The sequence below is a fragment of the Rhopilema esculentum genome, chromosome 19, assembly GCF_057945365.1.
Source record: "Rhopilema esculentum isolate cy_ngs chromosome 19, ASM5794536v1, whole genome shotgun sequence".
Lineage (NCBI taxonomy): Eukaryota > Metazoa > Cnidaria > Scyphozoa > Rhizostomeae > Rhizostomatidae > Rhopilema > Rhopilema esculentum.
The window spans coordinates 571,616-587,959 of record NC_142833.1 but is presented as its reverse complement, the minus strand read 5'-3'; the positions used below and the strand labels follow the sequence as shown (position 1 = coordinate 587,959).

General features: G+C 34.3%; 1 protein-coding gene across 2 annotated transcripts; it reads right to left on the bottom strand.

Moving 5' to 3' along the window:
* Positions 1 to 1,411: 1,411 nt before the first annotated feature.
* Positions 1,412 to 15,486, bottom strand: LOC135688489 (high affinity cationic amino acid transporter 1). 2 transcript variants are annotated; one of them, XR_016144905.1, is made up of 7 exons: positions 15,307 to 15,486; positions 11,000 to 11,928; positions 9,903 to 10,205; positions 9,188 to 9,523; positions 8,084 to 8,446; positions 6,039 to 7,235; positions 1,412 to 5,803 (listed from the first exon to the last, which is right to left on the bottom strand). XR_016144905.1 is itself a non-coding variant. In XM_065205355.2 (6 exons), the coding sequence occupies exons 2-6, from the start codon at positions 11,808 to 11,810 to the stop codon at positions 7,153 to 7,155; spliced, it is 1,896 nt and encodes a 631-aa protein (XP_065061427.2). In that variant the 5' UTR covers positions 11,811 to 11,928; positions 15,307 to 15,486; the 3' UTR covers positions 1,412 to 7,152. The 2 variants fall into 2 exon arrangements, 1 of the variants encoding a protein (XP_065061427.2); XM_065205355.2 differs by having other exon boundaries at positions 1,412 to 7,235.
* Positions 15,487 to 16,344: the final 858 nt, after the last annotated feature.

The following is a 16,344-nucleotide window of genomic DNA, read 5'->3' as shown; positions in this document are numbered from 1 at the left end:
AACACACAATCGCTGTTGCTAATGATTATGTGGTTTTGGGGTTCATTCTCTGTTTTATTGTATCAGCCATTTTGGTGATCATCTTTGTGAAGTACGTAATGAAGCAATTGTCTGTTGAGCGTGAACGTGAGCGAAATACAACTCGAAAGAAAGTTTTGAGAATGCAATCTGCAAGAAGCACGGTGCAATTGTCAGATGTAGACAACAACTCGTTTGAAACTCAACCCTTGCATACCAATTATTTATCCTCAGCCAAGGAAGTAATTACTGACAAGGTTGATTTGACAGAAGAGAGAAGTCATTCTCGCATTACTTTAATGATAGAAGATGTGCATCATTCAGACTTGAAACTTGCAGGGGGCGATCTGTTGGATACATTAGCAACTCTTTTCACAAGCTCACAAAATTCTTTACCCCCAACTGTTATAAATCACTGTTTTGATTTCATGCAAACATGTTTTGAACAAATTTTATCTTTTCACAGAGAGGCATTTTCAGTGTTACTTCATTTAATGTTGGGCATCTTGTTTGAAGAGAAGAGAATAAATGAAATGGAGAAATTACAAATGGTTGCAAGGTATGAACAGTTACTTGATGAGCCTGTAAAGACTAGTGACCTTGTTGGTTATACCAATAAACTACATTTTGTCCTTGCAAAGCTGGAAAAAGAAATTAATTCAATGATTTCACAAGAGGAAGAGTCACAAGCTACAATTTTCAATGGGAAAAAACTCAGTAAGTACATGATGGTTGTCCAGAGAGAGTTGTTGGATCACGACTGTAAGGAAATAGTCAAAGAAATGTTCACTGTTAGAGAGTATGGATTAGCAAATGCAATTATGGACAAATGGTTTCATTTAGAAGTTACCCGTTACAGAATAAATGTCATACACGAGGCAGCGGAGACTGTGCTTGAAAAAAATAACAAACACTCTGATATTAGCAAGCAAATTTTAGACAAATATGTGGAAAATGTGTATCATAGTCTTGAAAGTTTTTGTCAGGATTATGAAAAAGACCTTTTTACATTGGTAGACAAAGTTAGAAAGGACATAGAAAGTCAATCAAAACAAGCTTTTATAGAGCTAGAAATGCTGAGATTGGGACAGAGATCAGAGGAAATAAGAAAAATGGACCATTCAAATAGGAAAGCAGTTTCCAAGTTTGTTGTTTCACAAATTGATTCAATCATAAATGATTTGAAAACTTTTACTAATTATAAAATTATTCTTCAGACAGAAAGTTTGGATATTTTTGCAGATTTTCAGAAGTTAAATGAGAAAAAGGTTACTCAGCTCTTGAAAAAATGTGAAGAACAACTATTTGAATCATTACAAAACAATGAGGTAATGGATGAAGAAAATATTTTAGAATTGGGGAAAGAACTATCAACAAAGCTCAAGGATTTCAAAAAAGCACAAGATCAACTGAAAATTGAGATATTGTGCAAAATAAAAGATGAGATATTAACTGTTTCAGATGTTGCAAAGTTTGCTTACGAACTAACCCAAAGAAAAATTGAAAAGGGTATTGGAGGTATGAAAAATGAGAGTTTGGAAGCATTTCATTCACTGTCAAACTTAACAGAATCAGACATGAACCAGCTAGAACATGAATTCGAAGTGGCATTTTCATCACTAGCATTTGGTTTTCAATTTGCAATAATGTCAGGTTTTGTAACAACAATTCACAATTCATTGTCAACAAGGCTTGATGAATGCAAGAACAAAGATTTAAGTTTTAGCTTACATGACATGGTTAAAATTTTAAAGCAGGACAAGACTGTTTTAAAGAGGTCCTCACTTTTTCAACCTCTCGATCCTGGTTTTTATGTTGCAGTTGAGACAGAGTTCTACAAGGTTTTGCAATTTAAATCAATATATATCGATGACCAGCTGAACATTATTTTATCGTCAATCAACCAATTTATTTTGCCAAAGATTGACAGTCTTCTGCAAAACACTTCCTTAAGACAACTGAATTGCTATGTTAAAAATCTATATATTGCTAAAGATAAACTTTTAGCAGCCAGTATGGATAGCAAAGGCTACACTTCAAGCTCAGCATCAACCTTCACAAAAAATTGCTTTGATTTGGTTGTTAATGTTTGGGAAAGCCAGGCTAATTTCAAATCACATAAGTTGAAAGAAGAAAAGATTTTGACCATGAAGGATTTTGACCCAAAGATTGATAACTATTTTTATATCAAGGATAGCTCAAAACACTTCGACAAAGAATTTCAAGAATTTAACTCAAGCTTTCAAAGTGAACTAAACTTCTACAAAAAACTAGAAAATCAAGTGAAAGAAAACTCTGTGGAAGGGGTGATAGACTGCAATTTAGAGAATGAAATAATGATTGCCAAATTCGAAGATAAATTAGGTGCACTTGAATCAAGGACTAATGCTGGTTATGATGAAGATAAAGGCAAAAAATGGAGAAACCCAGGTTCAAGGCGATCAAAATTAGTTGAAGGTAAGAAAGCATCACCAAGAAGGCAAAGTTTGAAACATTCAATCTCACAGAAGAAAAAACTCAAAGACCTATAGGATAAAGGCATTTGTCACCTGTGGCTTTTATCTGCTATTTTTTGCTGAAAAAGACTTCAGAAGGAAATAGATCGCAAGGAGTAAAATATTGCAAACTGTATGATGTGATTTTAATATGAAACAATTATTGAGCTGCAGTACTGTGTCAGGAGTAAATCCTTCTTTTAGTTGCAAATTACTTATTAATTCTTGTAGTTCAAAGACCCTCCCTAGTCAGATCTTTTAAATTAGTTTTTCAAGTTTACACAATTTTTCACTAGCTCTTACACAAACATTTATATCCAGGCATAATATGAAAAGACATTTCTAGATCCCACCAATATTTTGAGAACTGTTATTCTATATTGTTTGATAATATTTCATGATATAATTGATTGCATGTTTTTGCATTGTGGGTTTTGTGTTTTAAAGCAAAACCCTCTAGTTGTCACCTGTGAGACTAGAGTTACAACCTCAGATAATTTTCTGTTGTTTTGAGAATGTTGTTACAAGGATGTGTCCTTTAAAGGATATTTCACATTTTCATGATTTTTTTCATCCTTTCAGCAATCGTATTATTTGGCTTTTATTTGAAAAGCAAGCATTTCTTTAGGGAACTTTGACCATGGTTGTTAGAGAAAGGATTGAAGGATCAGGAGAGATGATACTGGCAGAAAGTTTGGTCTCTTGATGGATTAATCAAAAGTACCATAGACCATATAACAGATTGAGGGGACTAAAACGTTTTCGGGGGCCTAAAAATGTTAAAACCCAAGAGCAGGGTGATTTTTATATGGTTTTAAGTACATTTTTGAAATTATTGGGATGTGGTGGGAGGCTAAACCCCCCATAGCCTCCACGGTTCCAGATTAATCATAAACCATCTTCTTGTTATTTGCAACGGCAATGAAGAGATTCCAACGCTGTTTTACCTATCAACCTATCAAGTTTTCTGGGTTTTAACAAACCAATATTTCTTGGTCTTAAACTTGTATTACAGCATCTAAAATGGGGCATGCCTCTCTGTAGAAGCCATAAAGATAAGTCTCCCACATGAAAAGGAGACATTGCAGTTGGAGCAGCCACCTAAGGAGGAAAATTTTCTGGAGTTTCAGCCTTCATCAATGGCAAATCCTTCATCAAATAATTTTAGACCACGTCCTTTTGCAACTAGAGAAGGCCCTTTTACCAACAAAGAACGTCAATTTTACTTGTAGGGAACGCCCATGACTAACTTTTTGTTACGTAAACGCAAATTGAAATACCCTAAACACAGACTGTCTTCAGAGTATTTCTGTGTGCCCCATGAATGATCTGCCCTTCACACAAACAAATTTAACAATAAGCTTCCTGACACTCCTTTAAAAATATTGATTAACTTTTGCACCCATGCGAACAGTACAAATTTTTTGTCTGGGTAATACAGTACTTACGGGGCCCAAAGACCTGCCCTGAAGTAAGACTGTTCTAGGGGGTTATGAGGGCGTGCACCCCAACAAAGTTTTGAATTTTAAGGCGACTTCTTTGTCTCTGCTGACCTCCTAGAGACCTAATAACCAAACAAGTCGGCCGTATCAAACTTTTTACGGCACCCTATACAAACTTTGGTGCCCCTATGAAAAAGTCAGCTGGGGGGGCCCTGGTCCCCCCGGCACCCCCTGCCAGGCCGCCACTGTGCAGCATACTATACACCCATGTTCATATTGTTGCGCTTTTCAGAAGTTGACTTTTTAGTCAAATTCTGTCAACTCGACCACCCAGCCACCCACTTTCAATTTCTTGGCACCATCCCTGGAAACGAAAATAAAAAGGACAGTTTTTTAAATTATTCAGAGAGGATGCCATCTTAGATTAAAGCAAGAAGGTTATTCCATAGTTTTGCTTCTTTTAAAGAAAAGTCAGCTAACGGACACGAGTGTCAGTATTTCGTATGCTACGCGGAGAGCATTCTGAGTTTCTCGTAAATAAGATTGTGGAGTAAAATCATTAAGACCGTAATCTTATATTCATTGCAAATGAATACTTCCACAGTCTTCAAAGTTCCAAACCTCCTTTTTAATAATAAAAAAAATAATATATCTCGCCAAATCTACGTTTCGGAGCAGTTACTATACCACAAACACAGAATTGCCAGGAAAGACGTCATGTGCAGTATAGTACCACAGGCTAATTTTCACTTAAGTTTGAAAAAGTTCAACCAATCTCTCGATTTCTATCAGGCCTTTTGCTTTGCTTTTTAGAATTTGTTCCATTCCTGGAAGGTGTCTTTTGAATTTTTCGCATTGCCATAAATGTTCTAAGTTTTCTTCATGTAATCCACACCTTCTGCAACCTATATTATCATACTTTTCTTTGTAATTAGCTTTTAAATCGGTCATGTTTAGTTTCAATTTTAGTAACGTTGGTCCCTTTTTATGTTTTATATATTCTTTTATTCCAAAATTGCCTTTCTTAATGAACCTCATCTTTGTTTTATCGCTATTCTTAACTTGCAGCTCTATTTTCTTTATGATTTTGCTTTTTACTATTTTTTTCCAATCTTTCCTTGATAGATCTGAAATTTGTTTTTCTGAGTATCGTAAATTTAGTTCGATCAAGTCATTCATTATTTCATAATACCAACCATTTCTTAGGTTAAGCTGCTTTTGTTCTTGGTATACTTGTTTTGTTAAACGTGTTTCTTTCATGTTTATCAGTTTATGTAGGTACAAAAGTCTTCTTAGTTTTATTCGATAAACCATTGGCTTAAGTCCACATTCATATAGTGAGCCTTGATAGGATGTTGATTTTGGTATTGAAGTGGTTAGGGTTATCGCATCTTTTTGTATATTTTCAAGGGTTTTTAAGATCTTTTTGTTCATATCAGTCCATTTTTCACACCCATATAAGATTTATAGGGATAAGTACACTTACAATTTCAAGAAGTTATCTGTATGGTGTATCAAAGCAGCTCTTCCTGATTTGATATTCTAGCTATTCTGGCGTCACGTTGTGATGCATTTGTAAGTTTTGATATCTCTGAAAAACAGTCAGATTACCTTGAAGACGTTAGTAGAGACAGCCTGGGGGGCCTATTCAACATAATAACTCGGGGGGAGGGCAATTGCTCTTCCCAGTCAAAGTGCCTTTCCATTGTGTTAAACAATATAGACCAGGAAATATATATACCTAGGAACTAAATATTTTTCCTAGCGTAGAGTTTTCGATCTATGCTCTGACGTTTTATACTTTGAAGAGTGCAGACGAAAAGCTTAAGTATGACTAAAAATATTTGCCTTTTTCAAAGACATTTCTAAGTTTTGTAACAAAAGAATGTTACTTTGAGAAAAGCAATGTTTCTTAACTTTGATCTCTTTTTTGAAGTTTATTTATTGTCATACTCATTTATTTCAGTGATGATGCTCCTTTGACTGAATGTTAATGGCGTTGACTTTATTGCACAACTTTTTATATCTATAAGAATTGGTGATTTACTTTTGACTAAAAACTTCCTTAGTTTGTCTCCTTTACGCGTCAGATCCCTAAGGTTTTCGTCAGTGCACTGGCAATACTATCGAAAAACGCAAATTTGTTTTTCTATGATCATAGAAAAATGTAAGATCAATACTTGAAAAGCAAACTGATGCCAAAAGTTGCAGTAAGCATTCATTCCGAACATGTTCCACTTGCAAGAAGTGTTTTCTTGTGGAATTTTCCTTACAGCAAATTGAAATATTTTCTGCTTGATGTTATTCAGCTGTCTAAGTCCCCCCCCCCTCCTTGACAGCACGGAACCAGCAAAATTATAGCAAAATTGTAACCATAAAGAATCCTTGTGTTTGCAACTGCGTTTTCTGTCACACAAACCATATCGTCCAATGTAATAAAGATAAACCAAAACTTCTCAATTAAAAGAAACAATTTGTTTACAAATTGTGCCACTACTTATGAAATGGTCGACACTTGTTCTGAAAAATAAGAAGTTCTTCAGAAGGGTCAAGGACACTAACAAGAACAAAAAATTTGAGAGTGTCTCAAATTTGAAAATCCTGTGTGCGTTATATTTTTGGAGTTCAAATGTTTGTAAACAGAAAATCTCCGAAACATTTCAGACCGGAAAATTCTAGTAGCTTCCTTACTGTATTCATAGTTGACCATTGTACTCAGATCACATGAAAGACTGAAGACTTTGTTGAATGTAAGCATTTCTCTCGCACATGTTAGCATTTCCCTGGCACACAAGGCCCACTTTCCAGCACATGTTAGTTGTAACTATCACACCGCAATAAAAAGCATGACACACTAATACAGAGTTTGACGCTACCTACTGTACCACGCTATCAGAATCGGGTGCATGGCCGGTATTGCAGTTATAAATTCAGGTTGCTTGTACCAGGGGCTATACATTAAGGGTCGAAAATTCTTTGACATGAAAATGTCTTGTATATTAAAAAACATTTACGCTTCTAGTGATTATTTAGAAGCCATTTTCTTCCTTGTTATGCTCTATCATATACGTTTATTACGAATTGTTATTACTAAGACTTTTCTATTTCACATTTCATCAAAAAAAGAATGTACAAACCACTGCGTTGGGTTTTCAAAATGATTAGACGCAAGTCAACATCAGATATGTCACTTTTCTTCAGTTAAGTCTTGAATATTCACATTGCATATGGCTTTCAGCTTTACTATGGCGAATTCCATACCCAAAGTACACAATAAATCCTGCGGAAGAGGAAAGAATCATTCTATTAATTGACAAAAGTAAGTTATTATGGTAACTATACAAACAAAATTTCAAAACTTCATTTTGATTCATAATACAAACTACCTTTACAGCTCTACACCTACCTTTTGTTAGGTAGCGTACAACTGGCTAGTTTGTTAAATTCTACGTTACACAATAATGTCAAGTCTAAAATTCATCAATCTTGATTTGTCAATCGCTTGTTCGCTACACAGATGCGATAATAAGTGCATCTGATGGCGATTTTGATTGCTTTTTATCATTTTTTGCACAAATAAATCGAAGCAAAAATCTTCAAGGGTAGCTACTAAAGAGTTAAGTGAATTTCCCATGACTCTAAGTACACTCATTGATGCGTTGAAAAATTGAATAGCGAAAAGTTGTCCTTTCAGCTTGAAAATTAATGGATGATATTTTCAGGCTTTACGATCGCTCATTAGTTTCGAAATCTAAAGTCAGCTAATGAAAAGAGTTATATAAACAATATCTTTGAAATCTTCTTTTACTCGTCAAGTAATAACAAACTCGTCAATTGCTTCATTTTCAAGTATTTTAGTAACGTACTATAAGCTTAGAGATATTGCATGTTCTTTTGTTTAGTAAGGATGGCTTGAGCTGATGGTAAAGAATGCGGAGTTATTGAAATCTTTCTTTACTATTATAAACTTTCTTACCATATAATCTTTCTTTACTATTAAAAACTTTCTAACCATATAATCTTTCTTTACTATTATAAACTTTCGTTGCTGATGCAGAGCATAACAAATAAGGATCATAACAATGTTAACTGTCGTGGTCAACATTGAGCCAGACCATTGATACATACCCAGAAAGAGCCAGATTCCAAATCTGATCCACGAACCCCTATCTAGCAGCATTATAAGATAAATATTAATGAACAGCGACAATGCAGGAAGCCAAGGCACAACTGGAACTCTGAAGAAGAGCGCCGCTTTATTCTCTGGTTGCACTGAAATCAGCAACAAATTGAAAATAGTTGATGCAGCCAATATGCAAAGGCCAATGATAACCGGTATGTCATAAAGGAAAATCTTGTTAAAGGCATAAACAATGATGCTACATATTGCTGTGAGCTGAACAACCAAACAAAAGCAACCAAGGTTCACAATTAGCTCGCTCTTATCAGTTGGATGTCGTTCTATCGTAAACAGGTCCTGTGGGTTGCTTTCTGAAACAAATAAAATCAATATAATATAATATAATATAATATAATATAATATAATATAATATAATATAATATAATATAATATAATATAATATAATATAATATAATATAATATAATATAATATAATATAATATAATATAATATAATATAATATAATATAATATAATATAATATAATATAATATAATATAATATAATATAATATAATATAATATAATATAATATAATATAATATAATATAATATAATATAATATAATATAATATAATATAATATAATATAATATAATATAATATAATATAATATAATATAATATAATATAATATAATATAATATAATATAATATAATATAATATAATATAATATAATATAATATAATATAATATAATATAATATAATATAATATAATATAATATAATATAATATAATATAATATAATATAATATAATATAATATAATATAATATAATATAATATAATATAATATAATATAATATAATATAATATAATATAATATAATATAATATAATATAATATAATATAATATAATATAATATAATATAATATAATATAATATAATATAATATAATATAATATAATATAATATAATATAATATAATATAATATAATATAATATAATATAATATAATATTGAAATGCATTTCATCATCATAGACTCTTTTGTTGTGAAGAAATATTAAGGCATTATGCACAATAATAATAAAATATTATATTTAAGAAGTTACCGGAAGCAGTGATTTTGTTTGTCGTTGGCTCTATGTCTTTCATATTGTCACCTTTCATTTGGTCAGCTTCAGATTCTTTTTCCTTTTCGCCTTTCTCTATATGAAAACTGTTTTCGCTTCCATCGTTACTTCCTTTGGGATCTTTTTCTAGATTTTCCGTTTCCACTTGATCACTTCTAAGTGAATCACCTTTTTCGTCCGGCAATATAACATTCACGTGGCTCACGCGATATCTCAGCAAAATAACACACAGAGACACAGAGCTGTAGGCAACAAGGGTACCCATTGACGTCATTTTTACCAGGTTTCCCGTATCAAAACAAAGAGCAACTGCCGCTGGAAGAAAGTAGTTTACTGAATTTGAAATACTTTGAGAACACCAGTGAATTCTATATAAAAAATACAACAAATTTGGAATAAGGAAAATCTATTTCAAGAAGATCTCCCCTGGAAGTAGGCACTTGCCAACCTTGACGTGCAGCAACTTTCTCCATGGCGGAACTTTTATTATTTTCTATGGAAGACAGAAAATGTGTATGATCTGGTACCGCTACTTTGGGATTTTGAAAGAATCACATTACCCATTACCCTCAAACAACATCTTAAAATAATTTCATTTGCAAGCATATATATATATTAAAGCGGTTGGTGTTTTAAACAGCTTTTTAAAAAAGCAAAACTGCGGTTTGTATAGTAAAAAAGAGTCGGCGGTTACCTGTTAAGATGCCAGTAACAATACTTGCATTTACTGGCATATTTCTACTGCTTACATCGCCTAGTATACCAAACAGCAGGCCATCCTTAGACATGGCATAAACTAGTCTAGGCAGCGGAATGAGCGTTGCTGTGATGCCTCCGACAGCCCCAAGGCTCATGCTGATGAAAATAACGTAACCAAAGAAGTAGAGTCCATGCCTTTGGAAAGCTGTGACTATTGTTGCATCAACAGTCAGTAAATTGTACGGTACAAGCAATGTCAAGGCAACTGCCACCGCAACGAAGAAGAAAAAGCAAATGCCTGCAATGGAACTGAATCAAGTTACTAAAACCGATTTTTTAAGAAGAGAAAGACATTTGGTCTTGTTTAGAATGATGTCAGTTTGGTACCGCTACCTTAAGAAATTTAAAACCTAACTGGAAAAGCTCTTCAGAATTTTTTAGGTTTTCGGTTTAAAAATTTTAAGTTTCAACTTCTTTTCTTGCAAAGGATTACGCATTTGTTCAAAAACGTATTTAACATGACTAAGCTTCAGAATTCTTTGAAATTACAATACGTAGACTACAAGCATTATTTTTAAGTGCATTCGATATTACCTGCCTCCTTTTTGTAATTGCGATTGCAATGCCTCTTAATGACCAAAGATGTTGAAATATTGAAAATGTTGTAAGACTGGATTTGAAATATCATCAGCAAATGGATTACATTATAAAGATATATCTTTCATAAAGAAGCAAGTAGAAGCGAAAGACGCAAGTAGAAGCGAAAGAAGCAAGTAGAAGCGCCTTATGTCTATAGATAGTATCTATGCTTGTTTCTATTAAAGCTAGGAAAGTGTTCGAAATCTTCTGACATATTTGGTGCTGTTGGGAGAGACAAAAGCCCCCTGCACCGGCTACTGCGCTCCTGGGTAGCTAATTGAAGATGGCACTCCAGGAACAGCCAGATAAAGGTGGAAATTTGTTTTCAATCAATGGCAGTGAATCGAAATCTAAATAGATCTGCAAGAAGATTAAAATGAACATATAACCAAAATATTAAGACAGCTTGAAACTGAGTAAGAGCGAGATAAAAATGTTATCAAAAACACTTGCCAATAGTTATCATTATGGCCAAAGGAATGGTGACACGAGGATTGGCAGTTTCCTCCGCTGACATAGCAATGACGTCATAACCAACAAAGGCATAGAAGCAGGCTGAGGCACCTTTGATAACTCCAATTACACCGTACGGCAGAAATGGAACCCAGTTGGACATACTGCCATAAACTAGGCCCAGAACTACAATCATGAGTATAATTGACGTGCTTCCGATGACGGTGACAGTAATAACAACATTCGTTGGTTCCCATCCAAACACCATGATTATTGTTAACAGGATACAAAGCAGCGCAGCCGTAACATCAAGATGCGTCTCAAAATCTACAAATCTCACCTCAATATTAATCGATTTGAGAAGCTCATTAAGCTGCCCGTGAAGTATTGAGTTTAAATATCCCGTAAACCCTCGCGCAAATAGCGCAGTTCCAATCGCATATTCGAACAGTAAATTCCATCCAACGAGAAATCCCAGTGCTTCTCCCATCGTAGCATTCGTGTAAGTATAAGCGGAACCAGCGATTGGAATCCGCGCGGCTAATTCTGCGTAGCAAAGGCCGGACATTAAAGCGGCTAAAGCGTCTATTGTCAAAGATAATATGACTGCTGGGCCAGCCATGTTTCGAGCAGCCTGTCCTAGCAAAATATAAATCGACACACTGAGGGTGGCAGCAACACCAATGATAATCAAATGCATTATATTCAGCTTTCTTTCTAAGGACGATGCTTGCAAAGCATTTATGGACAGGCCTCTCTTCCTACTGACTGCTAGCCAAAAACGCCGAATAACTCCACTAACTGTAGCCATCTTTAAAGTGTAAGCAAAGTCTTTCTTTGAGCGTTAACGTAGACAAAGAATGTCAACTTCAGATCCTGCTCAAAAATTCCAGAACATTTCTTCTTGTTGTAATGAGTATCAAAATCTCCTAAAAATCAAAATTCATATTAAAACAATAAAATTTTTTTATTGTTTTTGGCATTTCATCATGTTGTATTTTATCAATTGATTGACGTTTTCCAAGTGGCATTGCATACGAATCAGGGCCTACTTTATGGAAATTTTCCAAGACCACAGTTTAAGAAAAGAAGGCTGTATATGAAGCATGGAATTTCAAAATATCGACCATTGCTGTAGAAAGGGTTTTTCTTAATTCGTTTAAAACAAAAATATTCAATATAAGACGATTACAAATATGTTTCTATTATAGCTTATTCTTTATGGAGTCCGACAGTAACAGTAGTTAAAGGTTAACATTGCTAGAAGCTCTAAAATTCATACTTATCTCAGTATTGAAGGACACGCTAAGCCAAAAACTTTGAAAAGCGGGGGGTTCTAATAAGAGCAGGGGGCTATTAGATTTTTGAAAAATGAATGATGGGGGAGTCCATTCATGGGGGGCCTTAGAGTAAGCTGATCAGTTTAAATCATTTCAGGTTTCAGAAATCGACATCAGGTTTGCCTTTTTTATTTTTTCTAATCCTTCTCTCTTTGTAGGCATCATCTGCCTCAGGAAATACTTTAAGGAACCATTCTTGCTCCTTTGCTTTCGATACCGAATGTTCCCATCGTTGCTTTTTGTTTATCCAAAATAAAGCAGCTGAAGTAGGGTCAAATTCTGATATGCTTGGCATGTTTTGAGACACATACAGATAACTGAACATCGTTTGTGGAGACAGGGAGTCACTGTCATTTGTTTTTATTTTGTTGTATGTGCTCATCAAACATTCAACATCTGCAGAATGTGGCTAAGCTGCTACGGTCCTTGCGAGAGCTGCTCGAATTACCATATACTCATCATAGCTAACATGAAAAACTCCATTCCACAATTTTGGATTTCCAAGACCACAAAATGTAGGAAAAATACACTAAAATAGGCCTTGAAAGGAATCATAGATTTGTCGCCAAAATGAGATAAGATAAAACAAGGGAGTGTATTATTCTATTCAACCGACCATTTACAGACAAGAATAAATCAACATGCAAGCAGATCTTCCAGTTCTCCCTTAGTGCCTTCTGTCCTCATTTTTCTAAACATACGACGTCACATTAGTAGCAACATCCCAGTGTGCGAAGTCTTGTTGAAGAAAGTTAAAAATATCAATTTCTATTTCATAAAACTTTATGATTTCCAAGGAACGGTAACCATTGCTATCAGAATGTAACCATTCAAGAAATATAATTGACTTAGGAAAGAGTGGTTTGTGCAGTCTGTTGGATCTCATAGATTTTTTTAACAATAAAGCACCAAAATATAATGACACTGACAAAATAAACATCACTGAATTTAAAAATCATTGTTTTATTGGCAAAATGTGTTCGTTAGTCAAATGGCTAATTAAGAAGAGCAACAAATATCAACTGACTGAAAACATTCCATAAACAATAATATTGACAATGATAGTGATAATAAAAAGGGTAATAAGGAGATTGGAGTGTCTACCAAGATACAATTGGTTCAAAAATCTGCCTTGTTTTGAAACGAAAGACACTGAAAAAAGTTGTCGGGATATTGGAACCTAGACGATCAACCGTTGAATGTTTTAGAATATTCAATGCCAAGAAAGCAACATAAAGAATATGATAGTAGCGCATGTTTATAAGGATACCTCTTCTTCAGTACCAGTAAAATACTGCTATCAATAAGAGTACTGTAAAAGAGACGGCTGTTTACAAGATGAAAATGAGTCATTAGCACTGATAAGGCCGCCTGGCAATCCGAACGAGGGCTTGCTCTGTTCAATCATAGCACTATAATTAAAATTTTAAAAACATATTTCACAATCTGAAACTAAAAAAAACCATGGCAAAGCAAGCTTGATTAAGTGCATTCGTCTCTTGCAAAATAGTTTGGCAACATTTCGATTAAGGGAGTCTCTAGCGCTAATTTAAATTTCAATCTTGAATGGAGAGAAAAAACTCCCTTATTGTTTTTCTAAAAAAAATAAAAAATTGAAATCGGAATACCCGTCCTTTCGTATTCATCAACTTTCGAATTAAGATTTTTTCAAATAAAGGTTCTTCGAATTAAGATTATTTCAAATATACCCTGGGTGCCAGAGCCTCGGAGAGTCAAAGGATGAAGAACGGGTAAAGGAATTGCGACGGGTATTTCAAATAAATCTTCTCTCGAATTTAAGGTCCTTTCGAATTTAGTTTCTTTTGAATAAAACACCAAAATCTCGAAGAAACAAAAGGACAGCATTTTCTTGAGTTTTAGATGGCCTACTTCTTCACATCCATGGTCAGAAAAATGCTGCTAAACATTCTTTATAAGCGGTTATCTAAGGAAATGAGTGTAAACAAGGGGAAAAGGTGGTGAGATTGATTGTCTTGTAAAGTTGTTTAATTTGCTTCAGAACTTTCTTAACGTGCGATCGTTTCTTGCTTTGTTAGGTCTGCATCTCTATGCTCTCTTAGCACTTTTCACGACGTAAGGCCAAATGGAAACACGGTTATATATCGAATTAGAATGACAAGGTATTACGATTGTGACAAATAAGATTTATTACCATGTGAAAAATGATCATGCTACCTATACAGAATGAATCAGAGGATATCATATCACGATATAATGCTAATAATAAGAGATTGTGTAGACAATAAATATAATGTATTGATAAAAACATATTGAAGAAACAAAAGCTATATAATAATTCATTTCAGATTAGCATGTTATCCAAATATTAAAATAAAGGAAAAATTGCCCTCTTTTATCGTTTAGATAGTTGTTCTGGGAAGTTTTCCCTAACTAGCAAAGCAACGTGCAGTTGCCATAACAACCAAGTTTTGAGATTCAAACCATGAACTGTATTTACCTCAGCTTGGAATCACCAAGGTAAAATGTTTTGTTGCGTTGTAACCTAATTATAAATTTACACTGTTCTAGAAATAATAAACTTTTACAGTAATAACACTGGCCATATTGTGCGTGCGGACGGAAAGCCTTGTTCTTTCCTTTATGATAAAGCTAAGACACTGCTTATCCTATTGTGTTCATTTGATTCTTCGTACACAAGAACAGGCAGGCAACAGTCGGTTTCAATGTTTACTGTAGCTAGAAACATCCCAAAAGCTCCATTAATAATTGCATACGTATATTTTGTCACCCAAACAGGTTAAATAATCTAAGGCAATTGACAAAATAGGAAGAACTGCAACACTCGACCTTCGCCGCTTTTCACTACAGTTTATAGTATAAATTTAAACTTTCGTACGCCGGTAAATGTAGCGTCGCTTTATTTTGAAGACACTTTAAGCAATTCACGTATTCACATAAGTTGAAAGCATAATATATTACAATTACCTGTATTACCGGAAGCCACGTCTTGCACCAACGGCCATTGCTAATTGTAACTCTTTATCAGGGTTGATCAAGACTTTGCGAACAAGCAAATGCTTGGCTTCAAGGTCTATTAACCACATTCATGACATGAACAGAGACGAACAGCCAAAAGCCACAGATTCACTATATCGCGGCTACGACCTTGCGTCCCTAACATATGGGCAATGCCACTCTCATCTTTCCAAAGGCTCATTTTTTTTAATAATAATAATAATGGAAACTTTTCATTTTCAATTCAATTAAAACTACAATTACAAATCTCACTATTACAAGGTAATTTGTAATTGGCTAGCCTGGTTTTACAAGAAAAAACTATAACAATCGTAAGGTAAAAGGAAAAACTGAGAAAAATAAAATAAAACAACTAAAGTTAAAAAGGATGTAATTCCGGATTTGTCCATGGCTTCTTTTTGCAACAAAATATGTAGTACGTAGTACGGATGGCAATGTTGGAAAGTTTAGAAATGAGATACCGTTTTTGTTGCTGATCGATGGAGAGAGAGTCACACATTTTGAAGAATGAATTGCAGGAATTGCCGAAGATGCCAAGAGAGCTCATAGAAAGATTAACAAAGGAGACACATTTGAACTGCCGCTGTAAACCAGATTAGAGAGGAGCATACTTGCTTTGTTTTCTTGTAGCATTTGTCTCAAGATTGGATTCGAAGCCAACAGTTAGCTCTAAAATGTAGAGGTAATTGTTGTTAGTCCTCAAGAGAAGATCAGGGCGAAGGTTTTCTCCAGTTATGATTGATGGTGAAAGAAAGCCAGGTATATCAGCGTAGATGGTAGATTCATTGACAGCTTTTAGTGACGTAGCTAGAAAGTTTAGGATAGAGTTATGTCGCCAGGTGTATCGGCCTTGTTCCAGATATGTTTTGCAGCCAGCAACAACATGAAGGAGTGTTTCTGGCAGAAAACAGAAAGAACAGTCAGAGGTCTGGCTCAAGTTCCATTTTTTCAGGTTTTTCTGTGTGGCAAGGGTATTGTTCAGGTACC